Source organism: Benincasa hispida, chromosome 7, assembly GCF_009727055.1.
Source record: "Benincasa hispida cultivar B227 chromosome 7, ASM972705v1, whole genome shotgun sequence".
Classification (NCBI taxonomy): Eukaryota; Viridiplantae; Streptophyta; class Magnoliopsida; order Cucurbitales; family Cucurbitaceae; genus Benincasa; species Benincasa hispida.
In genome coordinates, this window is record NC_052355.1 from 27387445 (window position 1) to 27415078 (window position 27634).

A 27634-nucleotide genomic window follows, 5' to 3' on the forward strand; every position below is an offset into this window, starting at 1 on the left:
ATATAGATTCCTAGTACATGCTCAATTGGTGAAAATCCCTTATATCAGAGTGCCAGATCTTTTCCCAACTCAGACCTAGTGAAGATTTTTGAATTCCAATCTTTTGTTCTCTTCCTTGCAACATTTGTGTGTCCTTTTGAATCCATATGGTCTCACTCTTAACTTCTCGGATCCTTTCCTCTCATAATTCTACCTCCTTTGAATTACATACCGGCTTAGCTTGACCTTCTATTTCAAACTTTCTCCTATTCGTATTTCCTCTCACTGAAACATAGCTTGTTCTTGTCGTCTCAACCTTGTACTTTTAACTAGCTCAAGTTTCTTAACACCAATTTGGTAGGCAAGAGTAATTTGAAGGATAATGAAGTCAATGCTCTATCAAAATTGTTAATAATAAGAAATAAAAAGTACTAAGATTACTGTGTTTGACAGGCTTAGTTCTCTCTATGCACATATGAACCCTTCACTTTATTCCTTGTCATAGGTTATTGAGGATTCGAGAGAGACAGCAAAATCCAGTAGCTTGATAAATAATAATTACTAATATATCTCTGAAAACAATCCTAACAAATCATCTCCAAATTGCGAAGAAATATTGGCAGGGACCATTCTTATAGTTATCAAGAGTTACAATTTTAACCTCTATAGTTTGGATAAAATTAAAAAAAAAAATTTCGCTACAATGGTTTGATGAAATTTTTTAAATAGTCTATAGTTTAAAAGTTAGAAATTTAATTCTTATGGTTTAATGAAACTCTTGTACATAGTTCTAGGACTATTTAGGAGAGTTTTATCATTTTTCAATTTTTGGTGACCTTCCCACAGCAGCATCGACCATTTATCTACCATATTTACTGGAAGTTATTTGGACCCGTAAATAAGATTACACCAAACAACATGCTTGGTAAAGATCATCTTTACAAGGTAGACCTTGGCCTCTTTTGTTATATCAAAGAATTCTCAAAATTAAAAAAAAAAAAAAGAAACGGTCATAACTACTAGTTTTTATTTATTATTTATTTTCTATCAAAATTTACTTTTTTTATAAAAAAAAATTGAACCATAAAAGAGTTAATATATGTTTTCTAAGTCCAAAAAGAAAAAAAAAAGGGATAAAAAATCCCCATTAAATTTTGTTGACATGCTTCAGCGGGTCTTTCCGACGGTATCTGTGAATACCGTTCAAGCCTCCCATTTACTTTGAAGCAGATTTAATTTGCATCATAGAAAAAATAAAAACAAAAATTAAAGCTCTTTATTTCGGGGAAGTTAACCTTGTTGATTATAAGGTTAATTGGTCTTAGTTACTAAAATAAAAACTAGTTAATCTATTTTATTATTTTTTATATATGTATATATTAATAGTTGGCTCTCTATAGATTCTTCGTGGAAGTTTGCGGTATGTTTTAGATAATATTGTTAAAATCAGGGTGGATTGGAAGCTTAAGCCTGGTGAAACATTGATAGCATCCTTTTGTACAGTAAGCTTGAATTGAGGTAAGGTAATGTATATGTTTCACCTTAATTACGTTTCTCTAAAATTAAAATGAACTAAATGAAGAAATGTTTGTCTTTGTACATATATACAAAAGATGGGGTTTTCTGCATAATTTTAAAAGACCATCAAGCATGGTGGCTAAAGCAAAGCTATCAGGGGTGGAAATCAGAACTGTTTGTGGAACTGGTTGGGTGTGTTTTTTTATAATTTATTTTCTTAAAACAGTTTTGTAAACTGATTTATTGAAGAATGATTTTCTTAATCTATTTCTTAATATTTTCTAAAGAATTATTTATTTAATAAATATTTAATGTGTGGATCTCACATAATTCTTAAAGCTCTTTATGTAGAAAGCAATAAATATTCCACAATAAATAGTAGTATAGAAAATTTTTTATACTATCATTGTATTTAAAGTTTCCACGTGTACACATTCATGTCAAGCCATCTTTGTTGAAACTTGAATCATGAATAGACAGAAATATTAGTAAATCATGACATGATAGTTTTTATAAAGAAAATTTTTAATATGATTTTTTAATTTTAATAAATTATTTCAATGATATACATACATTATATATATATAATGTATGTATATAAATTTACTTGAAAGTAATTTTTGAAACAAAATAATTGAAATTTCCATATGTTTTATGAGTTAGAGTTGTAAGTAGAATTATTAATTGTTATTTTGATTTTCTTATAAAAAAATTTATGATTAGTTTTGTTACCTTTTGATAACATGATATATTTTTAAAATCAACATTTAAATCATAGCTTGATATTTTGAAACTAAAAACACTTTTTTCGAGAAAGCTAAAAATTTTTAACAAAAGAGTGCAAACTATACAAAACGTTGGTAAGAGTTTTTACCAAACTATTTCTTTTTATAAAATGAAAAAATCAAAGCTAGAAGTGTTAATCTTTAAGATTCTCTTTTCGTTTTTTGTTTTAAAGTTTATTTAAATTTTGAAAACTGAAAGTGAAACTAAACAAAAGGTGTAACCCATTTTAAAAAAATTGTAAAATAAGATTTAGAAAATGTCAAAATGAAGTGGGAGGGGGCAAGGCTTACCAAAATCGACCTTGTTGATAATCGCAATGGGAAAGTATCTTGGCCAAAGCTCGAGTGAAAAATATATATACAAGTTACATGCTATATAATATACACGAAAGGAAAAAAAATGTTCATTTTTCATCAAAAAAAAAAAAAAAAAAACAGGAGCTAAAATAATTAGGTCGAAATGAGTAAAAACACATTTTTGTCAAATAGTTCTTATAGTATTGTATAATAAAGGACTAGATGTAGATCGAAATCATGGGTATATAATATCTACGCAAATGACGACCAAATTTTCTGTTTAGAAATAAAGTTAACAAATACTTATTTTTATTTTAATAGTATATACCAACCTATTTTTTGGGTAAAAATATTGACCTAAAAAGGGAAAAGGAAAGAATTATCGGTGACAATTGCAATCTGTCTGTAAACTTTTTTGTGAACCAAGTCTTGCGGTTGTTTACAATTACTAATTTTAAAATGTATGAAAATAAATAAACATTATAAATTCAAATTTTAAATTTTGAATAAATGGCTGTATCATCACGAATGATTGAAGCTGTGCCCATTTCAGGGGTGTTTCATTAAGCCAAGTTTTGAAAACTAAAATTTTAAAACCTACTTTGTAAATTTTGAGAAAACATGTACAATTTTCAAAAAAATTTAAATGAAATGCAGAGCAAATATAGATTATTTCAGGCCAATGCATGGGTATGGTGATAAAATTTTGCTAGTTAACGGTCTATATTGGGGACGTATTGCACACAGCTTTTATATTAAGTTAAAGGGCCCAGTTACTTTGGTGGATTTTCTGTTTTAATATCTCACTGGGTTAAAAAATTTTGGCGACCGCAACGTAGAACCCTATGCAAGAAAATTTGGTAAATGAAGGAAATACATACCTCTCCAAAAGCATTGTTGAATCTCCTCCGTTACAAGGCCTAGTTGCATGAAATTCATACATAAGTAATTTTCATTATTTGACCTGGGGGTTTTAAATTATAATCATTTGATCATTGTGCATTCTTACCTTTGAATATTGTTGATACTGATGTTCCGAAGTAGACTGTTCGTCTAGGTAAGTTCCATAGCCAATTTCTTGGAACATCAATAGGATTTATACTAGATTCATGATCTGCAAACATCTGTGATTTTGAAGAAAAAAGTTAAAAAGATTAAATATGCAGTAACTATCATGTTATCCTGAGGTTAAAAACCGTTTCTCTTTTCTTCTTTAGAAAAAAAGTCTTTTCCTTTTCCTTTTTCTTTTTTTTTCATTAATAATGATTTTTTAGAAATTAGAAATATTTTATCTTAGTGTTGTTTGATAATTATTTCATTTTTTTGTTTTCTATTTTTTTCTTCAAAATTATAAAGTTGTTTAGAGATATTTCATAACTAATTATGTAATTTGCTTTCAGTTTTTCAAAAATATTTTTGAAATCGCGAGTAATTTTCCTTTTCCAAAAAACAGCTTTTTTATTTTTCAAAACCTTGTTTATTCTTCTACACTCTTTTTCTTCCTCTTGATGGATCTCTCAAGTATTTTTTTTTTCTAGCTTTTCTCTCTACATTTTTCCTACTCAAGAAATTCTCTCTGGAAGCTAATTTTTTCACCTCTAAATCTTTTTTTATTTCTTTATTACTTTTATTTCTATTTCAATTCTAATACAACTGTCTCATTTCTCTCTGTAAAATTTTAATAATTTTTTACGTACCTTTTCCTTTTAAAATTTCACTGTAACTTGGTCTCTCTCTAACAATGAATATATCTCTAAATTTTCTCATCTAATTCACCCCCATAAAAATTAATTTTCTATAAAATTTTGTATCTGCCTTTTACTTTTATTTCACTCTCTTCCATAGCTCGCATTTTTCTCTCTCTATAATTTTAGTATTTTTCTTAAACGTTTTTCCAATAAAATCCCTCTAAAACTTCGTATGCTTTCTAATTTATCTTCCTTTTTTAAGGTATCTTTACTCTCTAACTTTACTTTCAATTTTCTTTTTGCCCTCTAATGTTTATCTCTAAAATTTAATTACTTCTCTATAATTTCTCTCTCTCTCTCTCTCTCTCTCGTAAGATTTTTTCTGTCATTCGTTAACTAATATTCTCTATTAAACATATACCTCACTTTTTAACTTTTCACTCTACGATTTCTTTTTCTTAATACATACAACTTTTCTCTCTCTTGCTCTAATTAATACTCTTTTATATTCTATCCTCCATCGAGGCAGCCAGGACTTATGAGTATTAATCCTTTTGAAATTTTTTATTTCTTTTTGTTTCTTTTTTTTTTTAAGAAAAAACTCTTGATTAATATTCTTTACCCAAAATTCTATTGCTTTTTTATGTTTGTCTCTCTAATATTTCATTATTTTTCTCAAACTCATGCTCCGATTTTAACTTTTCTCTCTCTAACATTTCATTCTCTTTAACTAATGTTCTCTTTTTATAGTTCTCTCTCTATGATTATTCTCTCTTAACTTTTCTCTTTAAACAGTTTATCTCTCTCTAAACTTTTACTTTTCTACATCCACATTTGTTTTCCTTTTTCTGATGTTTCTCCTTTCATGTATTTTTTTAAGGAAAAAAAAAAAAAAGAAAAGAAAAGGAAACTAAAGTTAGTTATCAAAACTGTTGGTTTATGTTTTTTAAAAACAGAAAATAAATTACAGTTTCAAATTAAATAGCAAACGAAAAAGTGAAATAGTTATCAAATAAAACATTATGAATTGAAATCATCATTGATTGATTGATTTATTTATTAATATTTTAAATTATAAGGGTAAAATGCAAAGATTTCATATTAAATCAGTCATTCTGGGGGAAACAAACAGAGCATTAAAGATTTTTTCCCCTCTTTCTAGAAAGCAAAAAAGAGAGCATTAAAGCTTATAAAACTTGAAAACGTTATTGGTTTTCTAATGACTGCCTATTTCTCTCCCAATAATGATAGGTGTTAGGCAGACTTACCTCGTTTACTTGAAAATATGTTCCATTGAGTGGAAAACTCCCTCGCATTGCAGTTCTACAAGGTACCTATAATTTTGCAATGGAGAGATGTAAAAAGTTTAAGGGACTAAGCCTCTCATTGTATTGAATTCAAGTTAGTGTTTTTTTAAACTTTACCAGTAACGTTCCTCTGACTGTTTGTGAATTCGCTTCTCTTCTGCTATTGCACGTGAAACATGTTTCCTCATTGCAGAGCCTGTTCGGGTCTTGAGATCCACAACTTTGTTCGGGCGGTTGAATTGAGTCTGCTGTTTCACCTGGAGTTTTATGGAAAATTTTAAATAGTTTATTAATGATAATAGTTCTCTCATTTTCTACTTAAAACAGTTAGTTTCCATGAACAATGAAAAATTTTGATGGTTCACCGTCTCACTAGGTTACCACGATGGAAAAGGGAAAAGGCGGGAGGAGGCAGATAAAAGGAACAGAAAATCATTGGTTTATAGAACAGATTGACTGCTGCTTACCTGGAGTCCATATCGCAAGAAGATATGGGCTTGGGTCATCAGGTTCTCGTCTATCCATCTGTATGTTTAAATAACTAATTGTTATTATAAATTCAACGATAGTGCGTTATGTGTACTTGTATCAAACTAAAATGGAAATGTTACCTCTCTTAAGAGAGGATGTGAATCTGGAAGTTCATACCTGCATTTAGATAAAGACGTGAGTTATGGAGTGCATTACATAGTTTGGTTACTTAGAATTTATTTATTTATTTTTTTCCAATGAGAAACCGAGATTCCTCTGATAAAAATGAAAGAATGAATGAACAAACAAACGCATACGAAAAAACAATCCAACAAGTGGAGCCCATTAACTACGATAAGCGACTCCAACTCAAAAGAATCAAGCCTAACGCATAACTATAAAAAAGTTAGGAAACGAAGCCCACAACGAGGTATTAATTCTAATGTTCTCCCAAGTCTCGTCTCAAAACCTCTCCTCCCTATAAAAGATTCTATTATTTCTTTCTAACCAAATACCCCGTAAAATTGCAAAGTGGGTTATTTTGTTATGATCCTAGTGTTCTATTAAAGTTGCTTTATTATTATTATTATTATTTTTAATTCATTCTGTCTTGCTTTATATTAAAAAAATGAACCAAAAAAAAAAAAAAAAACTTACACTTGATGCTCTGTCCGTAACCTGCTCACATTCTTCAATTTTGGCATCGGGATATAGGCAGCTTCCGGGTTCAAGGCAACTAAAGCTTTGGACATGTCACCTTCTGGGATGTAGTTTTGCAAAGTTGTTTTGAACTCTTCCAGGCTGAGTTTGATGGTAGGAATTTCATCAGGATCCTCATAAAACGCATCTTCAATATCACTTTCAGTTATCTCATTGGGCTCGGGTTCTGGTGTCGCTGGTACTTCAACTATTGGCTCACACTTGCTTGTGCTCAAAGTATTTTCTGTGTACGTGCATCCTTCAGGAGGAAGAATTGGCAAGTGACTCGTGACTATAGGTGGCTGCTTCTCTGTGGCGATGGGATTGGTTGAAGTCACAATGCCCTTTTCATCTGGTGCTGGCAGAGCAAGTCGGGCACTGCACTAAATACAGTTCATGTGTTAGTTGAGAGTTGAAAAGGCAAGCCTATAGACAAACAAGTGGACAACATTTATGAACAGAATTTCTTGCATTTGAACTTCCATGCTATAAAAGAAGTTCCTCTTGCCTTTATCCTGTTCTCTTTGATATTATGTGATACTAGTTTCTGTTAATATACCTAGACTAGTTTGTAGTTCTATATGAAATTCAGTTTCCTATGGTCAGTATAGACAGGATGATCAATATGAGCAATTTGAAAGAACTTGACAAACCTTGCAAAAGCACTTGCGAAGTGTTTGCACTCTCCTCTCATAGGACATGCATTACAATTTGGCTTGCTCTTTGTGCAGAATACCTGATGTCACAATTTCAGATCACTTCCATTAGGCATATCCCCTTTTTGTACTTTAGAAAGACAAATCATAACGACAATGATATACTGAAGAATTGGGTGCTATGACTCACCTTTCCAAATGTGATCAACTGGTAGTGTAGTTCATACCTGTGTAATAGACACATGGTCAGTTATAATCTTAATTGAATTCAGAAGAAATTTATTTCAATTATCTTTTGGTCATCAAACATGAATAATGAATGAATGTATCAAGAGGTTACAGTGTTCGTTGATTGAGTTTGCATAATCTTGGCCATAAATATTTTTGAATGGACTCCAGCACTGGATACCTAGAAAGATTGGAGGTTAGAAGTCTCCGACAACCGAAAACTGACCATTCATCAGTCCAGTGTTACTTACAGTTCTAGAAGGTGTAATTGAAGTGACTCGGGTAACGGTTGGAGAGGGACCCATCCTAGCCGGACAGCTATTCTTCCAACATTTGTGTCAACCTAGGTAGAAGCCAATTTAAGATGATATTAGAAGTCTCTCTATTAAGCTTTTAAATAAATGATTGGCCATCTGTGAGAAATCATACAGGGAAAGCAAGATGATGAAGTGTTAATAGACGAACACACTCCACACTTTTCAAACCCAATCCTCGTACGCTCAGTAGATAATCCCTGCAGCATTTTACATTTTTTTTTAATACTATATAAATATAAATCAAACTAACAAATCTGCTAAAGAAGCTAGTTTTGATTAGAAAAGACAAAATTAATATCCGTACTTTGCTTTGTCCGGGGGAACATCTCTTAACCATTCAAGATCAATGCTCCCATGATCTGTTACCAGACGATCCAAAAACTCCTGCAACATTATTTTGTGATGGAAAGAGTAGTCGTTAATGGCTGGTATAATTGCTTGTTTAAGTAAAAGTGGGCCTTAAAGACTTCAATTGCTTGCACCTACCTTAATTCGTTCAGCTAGCATGTTGTTCATTCCTCGTTCCTTGATAGCATTAGAAATTTCGTGAACGTCGGCTAGTCTCATTGCTTCATAGTCTATTGAATCCATGGCATCCTTGCCTTTTTCTTTTATTTGTCCATTGGCTTCCACTTCCTTTCTCAAACTATCCCAATCAATTGCACTCTTTTTCTCACTAGTGACCTTTCTTCTTTTTGCCTTTGAAGGGCTAATATTTCCCTCATTATCTGCCTGAGATAGAGAATGGGCCTCATTATTTGAAAAGTTTATTATATTGCCCTTCCCAGGCAGCAACTTTTCTGTGTGGGCATGCACATGAACGACATTTGAGAGGGCACTTTTATTGGCTGGTGTATCTAGTTCTGCGGGAGGATTGGAAACTGACGCACTTTCTAATGGGGAACTATTGTTCCTCTCACATGGTACATAATTTTCATCAAGATTATATTCACAGTGAGATCTCAATTGGATACCATTACCCTGCAGGTCCACTGAGTGCTCACTGACAGACTCGCTATGCTCCATCCTGGTTGTTTCTTGTGATCTTGCTTCATTCTTTTCAGCACTGGTTTTATCCGATCTTCGGTCAAGATCCCCAATGTTTAAGCTATGACGAGCCATATTCTTTTCTGTAGAACATCCAGATACTGTTGACGGCCCTGAAGATATGCTCTCTTCACTGAATGCTTCATGGCCTTCAACCTCCACTACCCCACAGTTGGGGGTCATGCGCAACTGATTGTTTGAAGGAGCATCTGGCACTTGCTTTTGTTGGTTTTCAATATTTACAAGGAAATTAATTAAGGAATGGCCGCTAAGATCGTCAATCTCATTCCATTCTGATGTTAGTGAATCTTGTTTATGTTTCGAGACTTCATAAATAACTGAACTTCCATTCAAGTCACTGAAGGATTTTTTAATCGTGGTGGTCGTCTCCATTTGTTTGATATCTGTGAAATTTGAATAATGGGTGCTGCTAGAATTGTAACTTACGATGGGTTCTTCTGCCTCTGAGTTGGATCCAGAGCATGATCTGCCCCCTGCAGTACCCTGTGTAATTGTGGAGTCGAAGGAATCTTGTGAGGATATGACTTCTTCCTCCACAATTTGACCACCTAGCTCTGTGAAATTTTTTTCCGTCCCTGAATTTACTCCATCATTTTGATGGTTTATTGAAGTCTGTGGCATCTCAAACCTTGGCGTGGATAGTTCCTGAGCATGCCATCTTATAGAATCTGCAGGATACAATACACAAGCTGCTGACTCGTTGGCCACTATGCTCGTTTCAACTTCACCCTGAGTTCTGAAGTTTCTAGTGGATTTTACGGGAAATCGTGCTGCTAGAGACATGAAGGCAGAGCTGTAAAAAAAGAAATGGAAAATGTGATCCGCTTGTTTATAATTTTGCTTCAAAGATAATCTTGATCTAGAGTTGTAACCGAAATGATAAGTCTACCTTGAAAGATGATCTGAAACATTCTGAGTAAGAAAAACCCCTATAACTGAGTCAACAACTGATCCTTTCCATCGTGAGAATCTTCTATCTCCTGGTAAGAGCACAAGAGAATTTTGTTATATATACACCACAAATATTCCGAGAGAATAGTTCTCTTTCAACTCTGATAATGAAAAGAGCGTGTTAACATGGAACTGAAATATTTTGGCTGCTCAAGGTTTTATATGGTAGATTCAACTACATTATTTTTTTCTAAAATATCATAACTAAAATGCCAATTCACTTGATTGGTTTAAGCGTTTACATTTGACCAAAGGGTCAGAGGTTTGAATCCACGTCACATATATTAAACTAAAAAGAAAGTAGATTTAAACTGAATTAATAGGTTTAATTCCCGGCACATGCACATTAAACAATTTTCCAGTCATTTCAAAATGCTCATTTTCCATCCTATTTAATTATACAAGAGAATTAGAAATTTAATTAAAAATATATACACAAATAAATTCTAATAAAATTAATATTTTAAGGAAATTTGATTCCTGTTCATATATTAATCAAATAAAACTTTTAATTTCAAGTCATGTGATTAAAAATCAAGAAAAGAACTAATGAAACCATCTTGGTTTTTGCCTCTTTAATTAGAACTGCCATTTCTGTTTTTAAGGGGAAAAAAGAAGGGACTTTTGAACTATTAATTTGAGAATCATTACTGCAATGTTCGTTTTGGCTTTTTTATCTGACATTTTAATCAATAGAAATTTCAAGTCAGGAAACTCAGTGTTATTCCCTTCCAAGATTCAAGCAATCTGATAGGAAGATATAAGAAATGAACCTTGCACGAGATGCATCCTTGCAATGAATGAATCAGCCCGACCACGGAAAACTTTCCGTTCCTCTTCCCACCATTTCTCCTTGCCTTTCTCATGACTTTCAATGCCCTCACTTCCTTCCTTACCCATTAATAAATTCCATATCCTCTCCGTCTCTGGGTCAAGGTCGACTCTAGGTCGTGCCTTTCGTTTCCTTGAATATTCAGACTCTGCATATGGAACTACTGCACCATTTCCTTTATATGGAACAATAGCATTTTGCTCCGTCCTGATGCTTCCTTCATCGTCATTAAGACTGAGACTCTTCATTTTGCGTAGAATCTCATTTTCTAGCAGACCTACACCAATGCCAAGAGGTTGTAGTTAGTAACTTAGTACCTTCACGAAAAGTTTGAATTCCTCATCTGAAGAATCAAATATACTTACCTGTCGTCTTAGCAGGGAATTTCTGAAAGCCAAATGAGTAGCCTTGTTTGTGTACTTCATTTGTTGCTAGCGATCCTGATATCATGGGTTGGCAAGCTTGCTTTACTGTCAGAATACTATTATCAGATTGTCTGTATGCATACCCTTGTTCTGAAGCTTTCGGATGTGGAAATGAGCGATAGCTGGTAACCTTATTCAACCCGGACGTAACACATGTTCTATCTATTGCTGGATGCAGATTGTGTGAGACTTGTCGCCTTTGAAAATTGTTTTCATGAACCACTGAGTGAATATGTCTGTCACCAATAATTTCTTTCGCTGTGATTTGGTTACTTCTAATATGATGACCATTGAGCATGGCCTGCTTCATTTCTGCAGTAAAACCAACAGGATTGGTAGGATTGCAACCTATTGTATTCAGATGGCTTGAGCAACCCTCATTTGATTGGATAGTACGATATCTTTTATGGAGGGTTGCATAAAGCCCAGACTCAAATTTCTTCCCAGGAATTTCTAAGGATCCTACGTTTATATTGCTGCCTTGTCTCTGGAACTCACCCGTTTGAAGCACCTCTTGAGATGACACTGAAGAGTCCAGTGTAGTAATCGAGCACGACTGTGTTGGATGCGTGGTGAGTGGGGGGCGCCCTCTCTTTGAGCCCCTTGCTACATTGATATTGGACAGATGAGTTGGGACTGGTTGGCAATATCCAGAGTTGATCCCGGTCAGCTCCTTATAATAAGTATTCCTTTTAGCTTGATTCGCATATTGCTCCATATCTTCTGCATGGATGTTTTGCTGAACAGGTGTGTATCCATTGCTGAATCCAGTTTGATATTGATTTGCGTTTCCCTGATGTAAAATTCTAAGAACATTGAGCCAATTTTCTGCTTTGTTGTACCCTGGTTTGTTTAATGGGGCTTCAGCTGCCTCCCTTTCAGATTGCAATATGGGAGAGGTCGTCATGTGATTCATATGAGTAGGGTTACTTTGTATTGTTGGTCGAACATTTTCTGCCACCATTGGTCTTAGCCGAGGACCGTCATGAACATCTTGACTTGTTCCATAGACACCATTACTTTGAGTGCAGAAGTCTGGAATGTTCGGTCTCGTCATGAAGCAAAAGTTCTCCATGTTTTCTTCTGGCATATCCTTCTCATTTTGCTTCTTTTCCTGCTCCTCATCTCCAGTTTTTTCCATCTCAAAATGTATTACTCTCCGGCAGGATTTTGTTTTTGTTGCAGTGTTCGAATCTTTAATCTCCACAATATTCGCAGGTGGAGTAGCAGCTTCTTTGATGTTCTTCCTCCGTACATACTTTCTCTTTCCTGATGGGGTGTCCTTGGAAATCTTCGGAGTCACAGGCTTAGGAGACTTTTTGGGTTTTCCTTCCTTTATAACCTTGGGCCTATGTTTTCTTCGCTTAGGTGTCTTCTGCTCTGGTGTCTTGTTAAGATCAATTATTTGATCGCTGCCCTTCTCCACTTCCTTCGTTGGTGGTTCAGAAATGGCTGCAGATAATGTATCTGTGAGATCTTTCAAGAGTTCATCATGTCGTTTCTGAGTTGCTTCATCTAAGGGAACTGTGACAAAATTCTCCTGTGTTTCCTCGCAAAGGCTTAAACTTTCATCCAAAGGAAGATTAAGTAAATCAGTAAACCTTTCTCCTGAGAATATCATGGGAGTATGCTGTCTTCTTTTTGGTGGTCTCTGCTCTGGTGTCCTGTTGAGATCAATTTCTAGATCTCTCTGCTTCTCAAAGTCTTTCGTTCCCTTGAATGGAGTAGAATTGCCAACACATGATGATTCCACAATGCTTTGTAGAAGTTCGTCACAGCGTTGACGAGGTGATTCATATTGAAACATTCTGATGAAGTCGTCCTCGCCATCCTTTCTGAAACTTGAACTCTCATCTCTTACTAGAAAAGATGATGTGGAGACCTGATTATATGCAAAACTTTCCAGATGCGATGAGACTGGTGGTGTTGTATGGACTGAGTTGGTAAAAATCGACATTTGGTTTGTTTGTGTCATCGATACTGGATTCAAGTTGTAGTTGGGTTGAAACATTGGGAGTCCATCTGGAAGATTCACAGAACACATTTTCATCGCTCATCAATTGTGAAATAAAAAACCAAGACCACCAAAGCAACGTTTCAGCCAATTACAGTGTAAAACTTTCATATGGTTATGGAAAAGGATGAGAGTAAGTCTGTCTAAAATAACGAACAAAATCACCATTTTCTTTGACATCATCTTATGTGACTGACGCTATCCTGGAGCAGTTCTTTATATCGAAGCATAAGCAATCAAGATTTCTCCAAGTGTGTGTGTATGAATATATATATATATATATATAGAATCATTGAGATGGGAGAAAAAGCTATTACTTGGAGACATCAAGTTGTAATTTACTGAATATATAAATATTATATGAAATAATTACAAAGATAATTCGTGGACTTACATGTGCGTACATGTTGAGCGTAGCTGTTATTACTTGGTGGTCTCGAACTTGAATAAAGATTTCCGTTTCTAAGCAATAAATTTCCCGCATAGAAATCCCCACTGCTGTTAACTTGAGAATTCATGTTCAATTCTTTCAACGCATGCAACGAACATTAAAGCAATTATCCAAATTGCTTGGAGCCAAGCTGCCGAAACAAACGCAGAGTTTCTTCTTGTTTAGGCGTAATATCAAAACAACGCAAATTGTAAATCAATCTCGGATAAAATTGACAGCGATGAAACACATTGTAAAGAAACCTTGACTTAAACACAAATATAATTCATGAGCCAACTATTTAAGTTCAAACTTGCGAAGGTAGATCATGTTTCCTCCATTTTCATGTAGACAAAACATTATCATTAGTAGAAAAAAAGATGGAAGTGGAAATTCCTTCCTATTAGTAACTCATTATTATCCTAAAATCAGTTTTATAAATTATGCTCACTCCAAAAATAAAAAATTAAAAAAGATTAGAAAATATTAAAAAAGAAGAAGAAGAAGCAGCAGCTCAATAATATTAATCTTCTAGGCCAGTTTCTACGACTGCAGTTATTGAGAGAACATAAATTATTCGAATGGGTTTATATCGCAGATTTTGTCCAAGCGCCTTGGCACGGTAAAGTTACACTTTAAAAATGAAATTTTGAATGATTTTTTTTATTAAAAAAAAAACTCGAAGAGAAAAGAAAATTTTACGGTTAAGTTTGACTTCAACAAGCTAAAATTTAAGAAGCATTAATATTTTAAACGCACTTCAACTAAAGTTGTAGAAGATAACTTCAAAAGAAATTAGAAATCAAATAATAGTATCGCTATATGAAGATATACCGAAGAAGCAATCCTCTGGATACATATAACAATGACAGAACAATTTTACTCACTACGAAAGCCGAGTAGAAGATTAAAACCCAATAGATAATTCATTTCTATGTTGAATAAGTTAGAAAGAACCGAAGGACCAAGACTATACAGAATTCAATTAGAAATATGCACCTTCAATTTTGTCCAGTTCCGCTACAATCGCTTCCAATTGTGCGGTTATTTTATGTAGACAGCCAAATTTACAAGTTTCATCCCCTGAAAAATGTCAAAAATGAGTTCTGGATCAACCTCCTCCGTATCATCTACTTCGATTATTTCTAAAGGAATCGAAATTGTAAATGACATAACAAATCCAGTTCGATTGAAAATCAAATTAGTGAGCAGGCAGTGGTCAAAGTACATACCAATGGCTGAAATGCTCCAATCAGAGAAAAGAAGAAGAAAAATAGAAGAACAGCGGAGAATTACAGAAATTAGCTGAGCTTCAACCGAATCATCCAAGCAGATTACAGAAACATACAGTATAAAATAATGAGGCCTCAATTTGAGCCCTAATTCTGATATTCTTGCGGTTCCATTAGCACAATAGATGAGAGAGAGTCAGTCAAAGATGAATTCGAATTACCTCTTTCGCCAATCTCCTTACCGATCCAATGCTGTTGTTCTGTAATTAGCTTCCATAAGCTACTCCGTACTCCGAACAGGTTTCTTGTTCGATCAAATGCCAAATGCTGATGGAAAGAGAAAGGGAAGAGAGAGTTACGTTGTTAGCTTGAGTTTCCAGGAGAGAGAGAGAGAGAGAGAAAGAGAGAGAAAGAGAGAGAGAGATGGACCAGGGACGTTTAATTAAAAGCAAGAAAAAGAAATACTTCACTTCTGATTCGGTCATTGGAGTCAGCGTTAGCGGCTTTTTCTTGGTTTTGGTGCTGAACCGGTTCTCATTCGGTTCGATCCGGCGGAGTGTAATGTGCGGAATTTTCTTTTCTTTTCTTTTGTTAAATAAAAAAATGGTACAATAAATCTATAACGCCAGAGGGACCAAATTAGGACAAATGTCCAAAGAGACAACATTGGCTATCCAATCCGGAAATTCTTTAATGAGTATTGTAATTTATAGGAAAAAATATCAATTTATACCTTAAATTTTAAAATTTAAAGTTATAATAATTAAAATTCGAAATTAATAATTATATCAATTTTTAAGTAAATAATCAAATCAATTTAATTATTTAATTTAAGTAGGTGTATCATGTGACACTCTTCTCTAAATTTCTTTCGATAAATGTCGTGTGAAACTTATTATTGGTATATAAATTAAATTTCTAAAGTCGGTAATCATTTGATTTTTTCTTTTTAGTTTTTGAAAACTAAGCCTATAATCATCCATTCTAACTCTAAAATTCTTGTTTTGTTATCTTTTCTTCACCAGTGTTTTAAAAAATCAAGTTAGATTTTAAAAACCAAGACCTCATCTGATAACCATTTGTTTTTTGTTTTTTTTTTTTTAAATTAAGCCTATTTCATCCTTACTATGATTTGCATCTTTATTAAGTACAGTGATTGAATTTTTAGTCAAATTTTAAAAACAAAAATAACTTTTTGGAAGCTACTTTTTTATTTCTCAAAATTTGGTTTAGTTTTTTAAACTATGGTGAGAAGTAGATAACAAAAGAAAAAATTTGAAGGTATCCATAGGCTTAATTTAAGAAAATAAAAAATAAAAAATAAAATAGTTACAAAAGGAATCTAAAGAAGTAGTTTTGAAACTTGAAATTTGGCTAAAAATTCAATTTTTAAAATATACAAATCATGGTAAGAAGTTGGAAAAAATAGACTTAATTTTTAGAAATAAAAAATCAAATGACTATTGAATGAGACCTAAATTTTTATATTTGAATTAATTGATATTCTTCTTTGTGATTACCTCATTCATGTATCAATCTTTATACGTACACTTTTTCAAATATTCGTTTTATAAAATAGAAGATTAAAGAAAATTTTAATTGAGAGTCAAAATAGATTGACTTATAAAAATTTAATACAATTATAATTTCAAACGATATTTTTCAAACATAATGTGAAGGTATATATTGATACAATTATAAAATTTTATAAATTAAAGTGATATAATAATTAATTTTGGATATTAATTAATATAACTTTAGGATGTAAATTGATATTTAAATTAGGAAATCCATCCATTTCCGGTCGTTAACGCGGTTGTTTTTTTTTTTTTTTTAATGAACTGTCAGGTACTGAACCGGCCATTTATTCGGTTCGATCTAAACGAATCAAATTAAATAATATAATAAAATACTTTGTTCCCGGAAATTTAAACGGGTGAATCGAAAAATTCATTTTATTAAATTTAGAATAATAATTATTAGCATGCCTTATATTTCGTGCCTGATTTAAATATATATATATATATATTCATGGTAACAAAAATTACAACTTGGTGGTAAGAGCACATCCCTTGTAAAGGAGACCACTAATAAAGAAATAATGCTTGTCAGATGAAATGAAAGATGATTTGTTATTATTATTAATTTTTTTAATTTGAAAAAGGGCTATTTTGAAATAAAGAAAAATAACAAAATTATTTATAAATATAATTAAATCTTATCGTCTATCTACGATAAATTATTATCTGTATCTATCTATGTCATAATAGATATATATAATAGTTTATCGTAGATCGACTGTAATATTTTACTATCATTTGTAAATATTTTCAACAGTTTTTGTGATTTAAAAAAAACATTTGGTTAGAAACTCAAATTTGAAATTATTAATTTATACCCCTTAAAATGTAAAATTTTTAACTTATAATTATACCAAGTTAAAACTTTCAACTTTCGTAACTATATCAATTTATATTATCTTTTACATTTTTTTAAGAAAAAAAATCGTGTGCAACTAATAATTGTTTCAATTAAACTTCTAAATTTTTACGTATACGGATTTATTTGAATATCGGATTAACAAATGAACTATTAAAATTGATGCATAAACGATCTTCAAGTGAAATACTAATTAAAAGTCTAAATTGTTTTACTATTGAAAACTTAAGAGTTTAATTGATAAAACTATAAATCATATACAATATTTATCCAAACGTAGAATGTAATGGAGTGTATGAACGGTTACACTCACAAAAATTTTGAATTTTAATGCATACAACACGAACATTTTTAAACCCTATTTGATAATTATTTCGTTTTTCATTTTTGGTTTTTTGATAACATCGATAAAAAGTAAATAACGTATCAAAAAATTTAGAAATGAAAGAGGTATTTATAAACTTAATTTTAAAAAGTTAAAATTAAAATGATTACTAAACGAAGTGTTATATATTTGCTCAATTTTTTAAATGGACAATAGCAAAAAAGTCAATTCGGCTTACTTAAAAGAAAATCTGTATCAGTTTATCCAATATTCTAAAAGATAAAATCTAAAAATTATTGATCGGTTCATATATATATTACGCACACATACATAGACACACTATCGATTTCGACACTATTTTCATTTTTGTGGTCTTCACTTTTGTCTCTTTTGACCGCTCGAACAATTTTCATCGAACAGTTAGCAGAGTTAAAAAAGGAAAAAAAAAAAAAAACACGTTTCTTTAATTTTATTTTTCATGAATAATCACACAAGGATTCGTGGGCAAAAATGTACTCGAACCCGTTGCTATATATATGGTTTCCATGTATATATAGAACATTTAATTTAGAATTTCCATACATAAATTTAATTTTCTTTGTTTGTTTTTATCATCTTTATATACATGTTCGTCGTAAAGAAATATCAGATTTATTTAATAAAGAATACATGTTTCATGAATCCGTTCATACATACAAAAAAAAAAAAAAATTTAGAAGTCAATATAAAATAGTATTTAATTTTGACTATCTAATTAATTCATCATTTTTTTGTTACGTCATATGAAGTAAGAAAATCGAATCTCTGACCTCAAAGTCGGTAGTATAAACTTAATGTCAACTTAGATATGTTTGTGTTGATATCTATCTATTGTTTTTTTCTTCTTGAAAGTACATCTACTTATTGTTAACTAATATATTTAGAGGTCAGTCTCGAGATATACCAACAATTAGCGCAATCACCTTTCAATTAGATCATAAGTTTGAGACCTCGCTATTACTTACCCTATAACATTTTTAAGTATTATACGTAAATACTTTGGGACTTAAAAATATTGGAAAATTTTCTAACCTCAATAATACAAATAATTAACTTTATAGTTGGGGAAAAATAAAAAAGAAAAAGAAAAGAAAAAGATAAAAAAAAAATTATAAAATGAAGAGGGAAAGAGGTCAATGGGGCAATGAAAGCAGCAGAGAAAGGGTCAGGGAACGTAAAAAGTAAATAATAATAATACTAATAATAATAATAAATAAATAAATAAATATTTTTTTAAAAAAATGGAAGGCAATAAAAACTTGGGTGGGTGAAAAAGAAACTTATCTTTTTTATTTACGCGGACAGCGTACAAAAATGGTCCCCCTGAGAAAAATGGAAATTTAGTAACGAGTTTAACATGATTTCCACATGCTTTGGTCCCAATGCGCTGAACGTATGGGGTGGGAATTCGGTGCGGACAAAACCACAGTAACGACTTTGCTTAAGTCGTCCATCATGTGATTGATGCCTTCCTTTTGTCACTGCCGTCGTTGATTGATTCATCCTATTAATAAGTCACATCCTCTTGCCAAATTCAATAATTTCTATATATTATCTGAGAAAAATAAATAAATAATTTATATTCTCAAATATGTAAATTTATTTATAAACTGTGAACGATTTACTCCTTTTTTTTTTTTTTTTTTTTTTTTTTTTTAAAAAAAAAAAGGAAAGAATATTAGAGTTTAAGCATATAGTAGAGTTTTGTACTTATGGATTAAAATTCTAATTCACAATTATCATCCCTTTCAAAATATGATATTTGACTTTTTTACCCGATTTCAAAAGGTTGTTTTATAGATTTCTACTAGTCAAAAGTAAACGACTAAAAAACATTATATTTAGTTTAGACTCAATGACATCATTGAAAATTTGATGATGGCGACTTAAATAACTATCTTTTCTATGTTTATTGACCAAAATAAAATATTTAAGAATTTATTGCTTAAAATGAAATAAGTATTAAAAAAATTTCAACTAATATTTTATTATTATCTTGTTTGGTTTTGGGGTTAGAGACCTGAAAAGATTATCTTGCTTGACTGAGAATAAAAAAATATTATTTATTTATATGAATATTCAAAAGTAAAAATGTTATCAATCACAATGATAATAATATTCAATTTGATCTAATACTCATTTAAAAAGTCACTTATTATCGTATGTACTAGAAAAAGTCATTTATTATCCTCTTAAGTACATCAACCATAAGCTAGAGTTGATAATAAGTTGAGTTAAACTAAAGATGGAGATGCTTTTTATATATCCACACCTTCTCTGTCAAAAAAGTGAATTTTTGATTGATATTTATTCTGTTTAAAAGTGGTAAACTTTTATAAACTTTTAGACTTAAATTTACTAAGAATATTTTTCTTATCTAGAAAAACAATTGATATTGAGATTTGATTGTATTAGATAAAGCTTAATGTTTTAAACGATTTGTAGATCTTACCAATATGATAGTAAAAAATGGATAGAAACTATGATTAAAAAGAAAAAAAAACTAAAAAGAATTGATTCAATCTTTATTAAACTTTCAACTTCAGTAGATATCATTACCAATTAATCAACTTGTAAAAATATATTTAATTTATAATTTTAATTGGTTGATTTTTTTTTTTTTTTTTTAAAAAACTCAGCTATATCTTTATCAACAAAAATTAATAATAATGATAATTTGATCTTGCTATTATTTGATAGTCATTATTTGTTCTTCAACAATTGTTTTTCTAATATTTGATCTATTGGTATCTTAATTGGTTGATTTTTTTTTTTTTTTTTAAAAAACTCAGCTATATCTTTATCAACAAAAATTAATAATAATGATAATAACCACTTCACCTAAGGTTGTAGATTTTTTTTTTTTTAAAACAAAAAATCAAGTTGCTCAAAAATGCATGTGGGTTTATAAAATGAAGAAGAATAAAATATTATCTACAACAAACATGTAAAAAGGGGGGAAAAAGAATATAAACTAAAAAAAAAAAAAAAAAAAAGAAAAAGGGCAACCAATATCAAGAAGCAAATTAACATTTACCATTCATATGCATACAAAATAAATAAATAAATAAAATGGAAATAAAAACCACAAATTTTATTTTTGTCATTTGATAGTGCAATTGGGAATCTCAGTGTTATTTATTAGATTGAGACACCTATTACTATTTTAAAAGACAATATAGTTCGAACATCTACATGTATTAATTAAACTTCAACCTCTCGACACTATTTTTTTTAATTAGTTGGAAACGTTGGTGACTATCAAACTAAGCAAAAGTTTTATTGACTAATTAAAATTTCGTTTGATAACTATTTTGTTTTTTTAAAAGAATTAAATCTATAGACATTATTTTCATTTTTATTTTTTTTTTCATTCAACAATTGTGATTAAGAAATATGCAAATCATGGCAAGAAATGTGGATGATATAGATTGAATTTTCAAAAACGAAAACAGAAAACAAAATGGTTAACAAATGGGCTTAAGAAATTTACTTATTCTTAACATTTTTTTCACCACATTCGTTGAATTTAAAAATAAATTCATTAGTTTGGGATGTAATTAGACTACGCTTACAAATTCAACCTATAATTTTTGGTTAATATTTAAAAATATTCACATTTTTAACTCTTATTTTGTTATATGTATAGACAATTGGAAATCATCCAATGAATGGTAAAATTATTAATTAAGTTTTAGTTTTACAGGTTTGATGGAAGATACAATTGCAACATGTCAAATCTTCCCAAAATTCTCCACTTCACATATCATAAAAAAAATAAAAAAAAATTTATATAACCTATCATAATTAATAATTTGTAGGATATATATATATATATATATATTCAAATTCAAGTTGCTCTTAGAGATAGCTCTCTTTGGCAACAAACGGTTGGGAAAGTAGACTTATCTTCTATTTTAATTTTTCTAGCTAAAATAATGGGACGACGGTTGGTTGGACTAAATAGCAACTTACTTAGGACAATCAAGATTAATAATAAATAAATAAAATCTCGTCTAATAATTATTTGGTTTTTGGTTTTTGTTTTTAAAAATTAAATCTATGGATACTAACTTCTACCACCACATTTATTCTTTTGTTATCTATTTTTTTAGGATAGTTTAAAAAATCAAACTAAAATTTGAACACTAAAAAAATAGTTTTTAATTTTTTTTTAAGAATGTAACTAAGAATTCGACCACTGTATTTAAGAAAAATATAAATTATTGTAAGAAATTGAGAGTATTTAGGCATAATTTTCAAAAACAAAATACAAAATAACTAACAAAAGGGAACCTAAATAATAACAGTAATTTGAGCATAACTCAATCATCCAACCAATAATTAGTTGAATCTCTCACCCAAGTATTGTACTAACTCAAAAAGGAAAAAAAAATAGAGAAAATAATTAGTTGTTTAATTTTTCTGTATGGGTAACTTTTTGCTAAATAAAGAAAAAAAGTATTCTTCATAAATAAATAAATATATGTCAATTAATTAAATGCCACATGTATATAATTTACTCACACACGGCTACTTGCAATTTAAATTATTAATTTATTTTTTGTTTTTATTGCTCACATTTTGTTTTGCTTTCAATGAATTAGATACCAAATTACTTGAGAAAGTTACTAACTAGAATTCATATAATTTTTTAACTTATATAACTTGCCATAATATATATATTTCAAATGAAATGGGATCTATATGGTCAAAGTAGGCATAATTAAACTGACATGTGAATGTCATAGTGATCAAGAAGTATGTGATCCGAATTCTCCATACGTTTATTGTATATATTATATGAGAAGTAATGTTTTGTTATTACTATTATTATTTTGAGTACAATGTAGGAGTAGAGGGATTTGAACCACAAATCTACACTAATCATGTAGAAATTTGAACACAATACCTCCTTAAACCACTTGTTTTGATACCATCTTAAATTACCAATTGATCCAAAAATTTAAATTGATGAGTGAAGGTAAATTTAATTATATATCATTAAATATTTCTAACAAATATTTGCTGTGAGCTCCCATTTTGTTCCCTTTTGGACACACCTTCATTAACGTCCCTTTTTTCATTTAGAAATTCAATACCTTCCTAAATTATACAATTAAAAAATTAAAATTAAACCGACACACATTATCAACTCTTTTGGCTTAAATTGGCAAGTAAGGGTTTTCTTAAGAACCATTAAACGGTGCGTTTCATGTCTAATCCAATTTTTTCCTTTTGCATTTTTTTTTTGGTAATTTAGTTGTACAATTCAAAAGTATTACCAAATCCGAATATCACGTTAACAAAGCAAGGACATGGATTGGCCAAATCTGCTTTTTAACTTGGATGGTTTACAAGCTTTGAATGTACATTAAAGGTGGGCGCGGCCCGAAATTATTCGTACTACTTTTTTATTTATTTATTTATTTATTTATTTTCTTTCTTTATTTTCATTTATTTTTCTTTTTTATTTCTTTTTTCAAATTTCTCCTTTTCTTTTAATTGGAATATGAATTGTGAGTGACTTGATTTTCTTTTTTTGTTGAGACCGTGATTGGCATTATTTAAGTTATTCTCTTAGATCAATTTTTTTTTTTTTTTTTTTTTTTTTTTTTTTAAATAAGGTTCCTAATTCTGTGACGTAGTTTTTATTCTAGCCATGATATAAACATACATTATTTAACCGTTAAAGGTAATTATACTTTTTTATTGAAGTTGAAAAGGTTCACGTTTTTATGCTTATGTTTGTTATATTATATTACAAAGAATATAATTTCAATACTAAGTATAGCTTTCCTTTGACTGTGTCTTCTTCGTCGTTTAGTAAGACCCTTATAAAAACGTTAATTTTTTATGGTTTTTCGTAACCGTAAAAAGGAACTCCTTCGGCATGTATTCTATGTGGCTGTTTGAGGTCCTTAAGGAAGTTGAATTTTCTTTTATAGGGCATGTAATCTATGTGGCGGTTTGATGTTATTAATGAAGTTGAATTTTAAATTATATACAGACATGTAATCCATGTGACAATTTGACGTATTCGATAAAGTTAGTTTATATATATCCTAATTATTAAGTTTCTATTTGGTAATCATTTCGTTTTTCATTTTTTATTTTTAAAAATTAAGTTTATTTTCTATCGATTTCTTATAATAATTTTAATCTTTCTTTAAGTACAAGAGTTAAATTTTTAGCCACATTTTAAGTTTTTAAAAATTATTATTTTTAATTCTTAAAATTTGGATTGGTTTTTGAAAGCATTAATAGAAAGTAGATAACATATCAAAAAAAAATTTAAAAGTGCAAGGAGTATTAAGCTTAATTTTAAGAAACTCAGAATTAAAAATCAATTAATTTGAGATGACTAGTAAACTTTTTTTTTTTTTTTTTTTNTTTTTTTTTTTTTTAATTTTAATTTTAAAAATAATACTAACAATGATAATAAAAGAAAAATGGTTCAAACTTTCATCGTACAAATCACAAAGTTGGTTTCCATTTACTTCATATCGAGTGCAAAAGAGGGTTAACAAATGAATGGATTATTTTACAAATGTCAAACTATAAATCTACTTTTGATGTATAGTTTTCACTCGTTTTATGTTAATGTTCTTTTTGGCGTTTTGGATCTTGCCTAGGCTTGACCTTCGACATGTTTCCCCCAATCTAATCTCATTTTTGGAGTTTGATCTGTATAAGGGATCCTTGTACTGACATGATGCCAAGCCTATACCTAAGTGAGTATAAAGAGTGTATAGTTCAGCTAAATACACAAGAAGTAAGGCTAAAACTCTCTTATGGAGTTCCTCTCCTCCTTGGGGTCGTTGAATGAGACTATTTATAATGCTCTTTCTTTGATAATTGTCCATGGTTAGTGGTTATACGTAACTCTAGCGATGTTAGGGTAGTTTTTGGCCCCCGAAGTTGCAGGATGCCAGTCTAAGCGCAACTCGATTACTTTTTGATTGGTATATATTTATTGGCTTGATAAGTCAGCCAAAGCCCTGAGGCTTTGACTTTTTCTTTTTGAGATGCGTGTTCCCCATGCCTCCGCCTGGTACCTCTTGGGCCTGGGCTCGCTCATGGACTTTTGACCTTGTCTTAGGCAACCTTCAATAATTCTTACTTTTCTTTTATAAGTTGTATAAGAAATTCGTTTTCTCCATTAATAGTCTAATTAAATCATACTTGAAATCAAGATGAGTAGTAGGTAAGTGGCCCAATATATCTTAATGTGTCATATAACGACATGTACGTCAAAGTGAATTTAGCTCAACGATAATTAACACACACTTCTTTATTTGAGATTAGAGGTTCAACCTTCCGTCAAAATTGAACAAAAATCAGTATAGATATAAAAATGATATTTTAACTTTTTTTTTTTTTTTAAATTAAAGTACACTCTTGTTCCCATAAATTTAAACTTGGTTTTGATGTGATTTCTAAACTTTAGAAACTAAAACTCATTGTCCATGTTGATTTTTATGTTTGATCACTCAATTTGAATTTTGAGTTGATTTTTATGTTTGATCACTCAATTTGAATTTTGAGTTTTCATAGGTCTTTAAAGTTTGAAAATAATTTCTAAAAGATTCTCAGAGTATAATTGACTATTAACTAATATTCCAACGACGATAACTTTACAATATTACCGAAATTTGGCCAAAACTATATTTTCGATATCGATATCGAAATCAACTTTCATATATCAAAATCAAAGAACTTTCATAATCCTTATAAGTCCAAGCAAAGAATCATTCAAGTTGTAGCCCCAACCAAAGAAGCTTTTTCTTTCTTTTTCTTTCTTTTTCTCTCTCTCTCTCGAGAATGAATTGAAGATTTAGGAAGATGGTTGGTTTGAATAATTAAATGGCATAAGAAAAGAAAAGTCGAGAGCACAAAATATAAGTGGGGAAAAGTTGGGTGATGCTACGAAATGGCACCAAATTGCAAGCCAAGGGATATTTGTACAAGGAAAAGGTCCGTACTAAATTTTCATAGGTTTACATTTTAAGTGCCAAAATTATGTAATTGCGGGTGTGATGATGGTCTTAGATTTTTAATATTTTCAAGAATCTAATATTGACATGAGAAGTCAAATTACATTTTGATTATATTATAGTCAAATTCATAAAACATAAGAATAAGTAAGGAAGTTTGTGGTTATGAATATATATAAATAATAAACCTCTTAACTTATTAAACTTGGAAACAAAAACACTAAACTTCAATATTAAAAAGTCATCCTAATTTTGTTTTTAAAAAATCGTTTAAGATATTAGAATTAGAAATCACAAATAATAATAATATTTTAGTAGAGATTTGAGGAACTTTCTACGAAGTTTTCATGAACTAACATTTGACGTATAAGTTGAGAATGATGTAACTGTTATTTAACTCTCTTTCATTCATTCATTTGTTTGTTTGTTTTTGCTTTTTCTTTTTCATTTTCTAATATGGATGAATTTTTTTTTTTTGGGTAGAATATCGTTTTTTTCTTTGTTTCGTTATTTTTAAAGAATATTATTTTTATTATTATTTTTAATTTTTTAAGGATATTTTCATATATAGCAAAGTGACCAAACTTATGTACAATTATAGGAAACTAGCAAAAAGTTTTTTCGGTCCATTAAAAAAGTTATTTTTTGCTATATTTAAAAATATTTTTAATAAATTTGCATTTAATACAATTTCTCAACATTACATTTAAAGAAAAAAGATTCAAATAAATTGAAAGTTGTTGATTTGATCATGAATCAAGTCAAGCTATATTATTACTACTCTAAGGTTAGAGTTGGTACGAAGTTTTCATGAGCTAATATTTAATGTACGAGTCTATTTATTAATTAATTAATTCAAATTTTCATTTTAAGGATTTTTTTTTTCTCATTTTGTAGAATTTCTTTTGTTTGGGACCTTGAGTTCGTTGGTTTTTTAAATAAAATTATTTGTTCGTTTTCTTAATCTTTTTAATGCTGCACCAAAATTTTTTGTTTTTGGTAAAATTTATAATATACCATATTGAACGTGGTTGACGTGAGCATAGTTCAATGAAATCAAGATATTATTATTACCATCTTTTTTAATGTTGAGGTTCAAATTTATCACTCTCCCTCTCGAGTTTACTTCTTTTACCCAGAATGAGGCGTGAAGACAGCAGATACCACCCTTTTGCAACACCTGTTGTCCACTCTAATCTTTTCGCCCATTTTTGTAACATCTAAATTATTTCTTAAGTACAATAATTTACTTTATTACAATCAAATTTTATGTTTTTACATCTTGTACCACAGACTTCCAGCTCCAATACTCATAGCCAGACTTACAAGATTCCTAAATAAATAAGACAAAGAATTAACCCTATGATATACATGCATAAAATGGAAGTAAATAGAATCATTAAACACTCTAATTACACTTACTTTGAGTACAAAATATGCTTAAAAACAAATTTTTAATAGAATAGGGTTTCACATTGTATACCTTCGTAGATTTGCTTCAATTCCTTGCTGAACTCCACAAATTTGATCTCCAAATTTCTAGTAAACCACAAAGAGGAACTTCTCTATTATTCTCAACCTTCGATTTACTACAACAAATATCACGTTCGATAGCTTTAAAAAAATGCTATCGTAGATTTTTCATAGCGTTTTCGAAATGCGGTCGTAGCCCATGTTATCGAAAGTTCTCAACTTTCCATAGCATTTTCTTAATGCTATAAAAAATCAACTTTTGATAGCATGTATTTAATGTTATGAAAATGTTTCATAGCATTGGCAAAAAATGCTATAGAAGATTTTTATAGCATTTTTTATAGCGGTAAAAAAATGCTATAAAAGACTTTCTATAGCGTTTTAGAAATGTTGTTGAAAGTCTCTGACTTTCCATAGCGTTTTCTCAATGCTATAAAAAAAGCTATAAAATATTCATTTTTGAT

General features: G+C 30.2%; 1 protein-coding gene and 1 long non-coding RNA gene across 17 annotated transcripts in view; one reads left to right on the forward strand and one right to left on the reverse strand.

The window, feature by feature from the left end:
- LOC120082110 overlaps positions 1–3459 on the forward strand; it is a 9856-nt gene extending 6397 nt beyond the window's left edge. For 9 of the 13 annotated variants that reach the window (XR_005483049.1, XR_005483050.1, XR_005483051.1 and 6 more), the window contains one exon: positions 826–3459. This is a non-coding gene — a long non-coding RNA (uncharacterized LOC120082110). The remainder of the gene's footprint in view (positions 1–825) is intronic. The other 4 variants (XR_005483054.1, XR_005483057.1, XR_005483046.1 and 1 more) reach the window with 4 other exon arrangements.
- The window catches only part of LOC120082109 (transcriptional activator DEMETER-like), a 16820-nt gene extending 1489 nt beyond the window's left edge, over positions 1–15331 (reverse strand). Inside the window, exons 1-20 of one of the 4 annotated variants that reach the window (XM_039037339.1) lie at positions 15140–15330; positions 14665–14748; positions 13630–13816; positions 11162–13243; positions 10738–11073; positions 9903–9993; positions 8432–9806; positions 8250–8329; positions 8058–8142; positions 7880–7971; positions 7741–7809; positions 7591–7627; positions 7398–7480; positions 6703–7122; positions 6186–6222; positions 6042–6099; positions 5692–5831; positions 5536–5601; positions 3589–3703; positions 3461–3499 (exon numbers count right to left, since the gene is read on the reverse strand). In XM_039037339.1, the coding sequence (XP_038893267.1) occupies positions 3461–3499; positions 3589–3703; positions 5536–5601; positions 5692–5831; positions 6042–6099; positions 6186–6222; positions 6703–7122; positions 7398–7480; positions 7591–7627; positions 7741–7809; positions 7880–7971; positions 8058–8142; positions 8250–8329; positions 8432–9806; positions 9903–9993; positions 10738–11073; positions 11162–13243; positions 13630–13753 (5329 nt within the window). In that variant the 5' untranslated portion in view covers positions 13754–13816; positions 14665–14748; positions 15140–15330. Of the gene's footprint in view, positions 1–3460; positions 3500–3588; positions 3704–5535; positions 5602–5691; positions 5839–6041; positions 6100–6185; positions 6223–6702; positions 7128–7397; positions 7481–7590; positions 7628–7740; positions 7810–7879; positions 7972–8057; positions 8143–8249; positions 8330–8431; positions 9807–9902; positions 9994–10737; positions 11074–11161; positions 13244–13629; positions 13817–14664; positions 14749–15118 lie in introns of those variants that run through there. The other 3 variants (XM_039037340.1, XM_039037338.1, XM_039037341.1) reach the window with 3 other exon arrangements.
- Positions 15332–27634: the final 12303 nt, after the last annotated feature.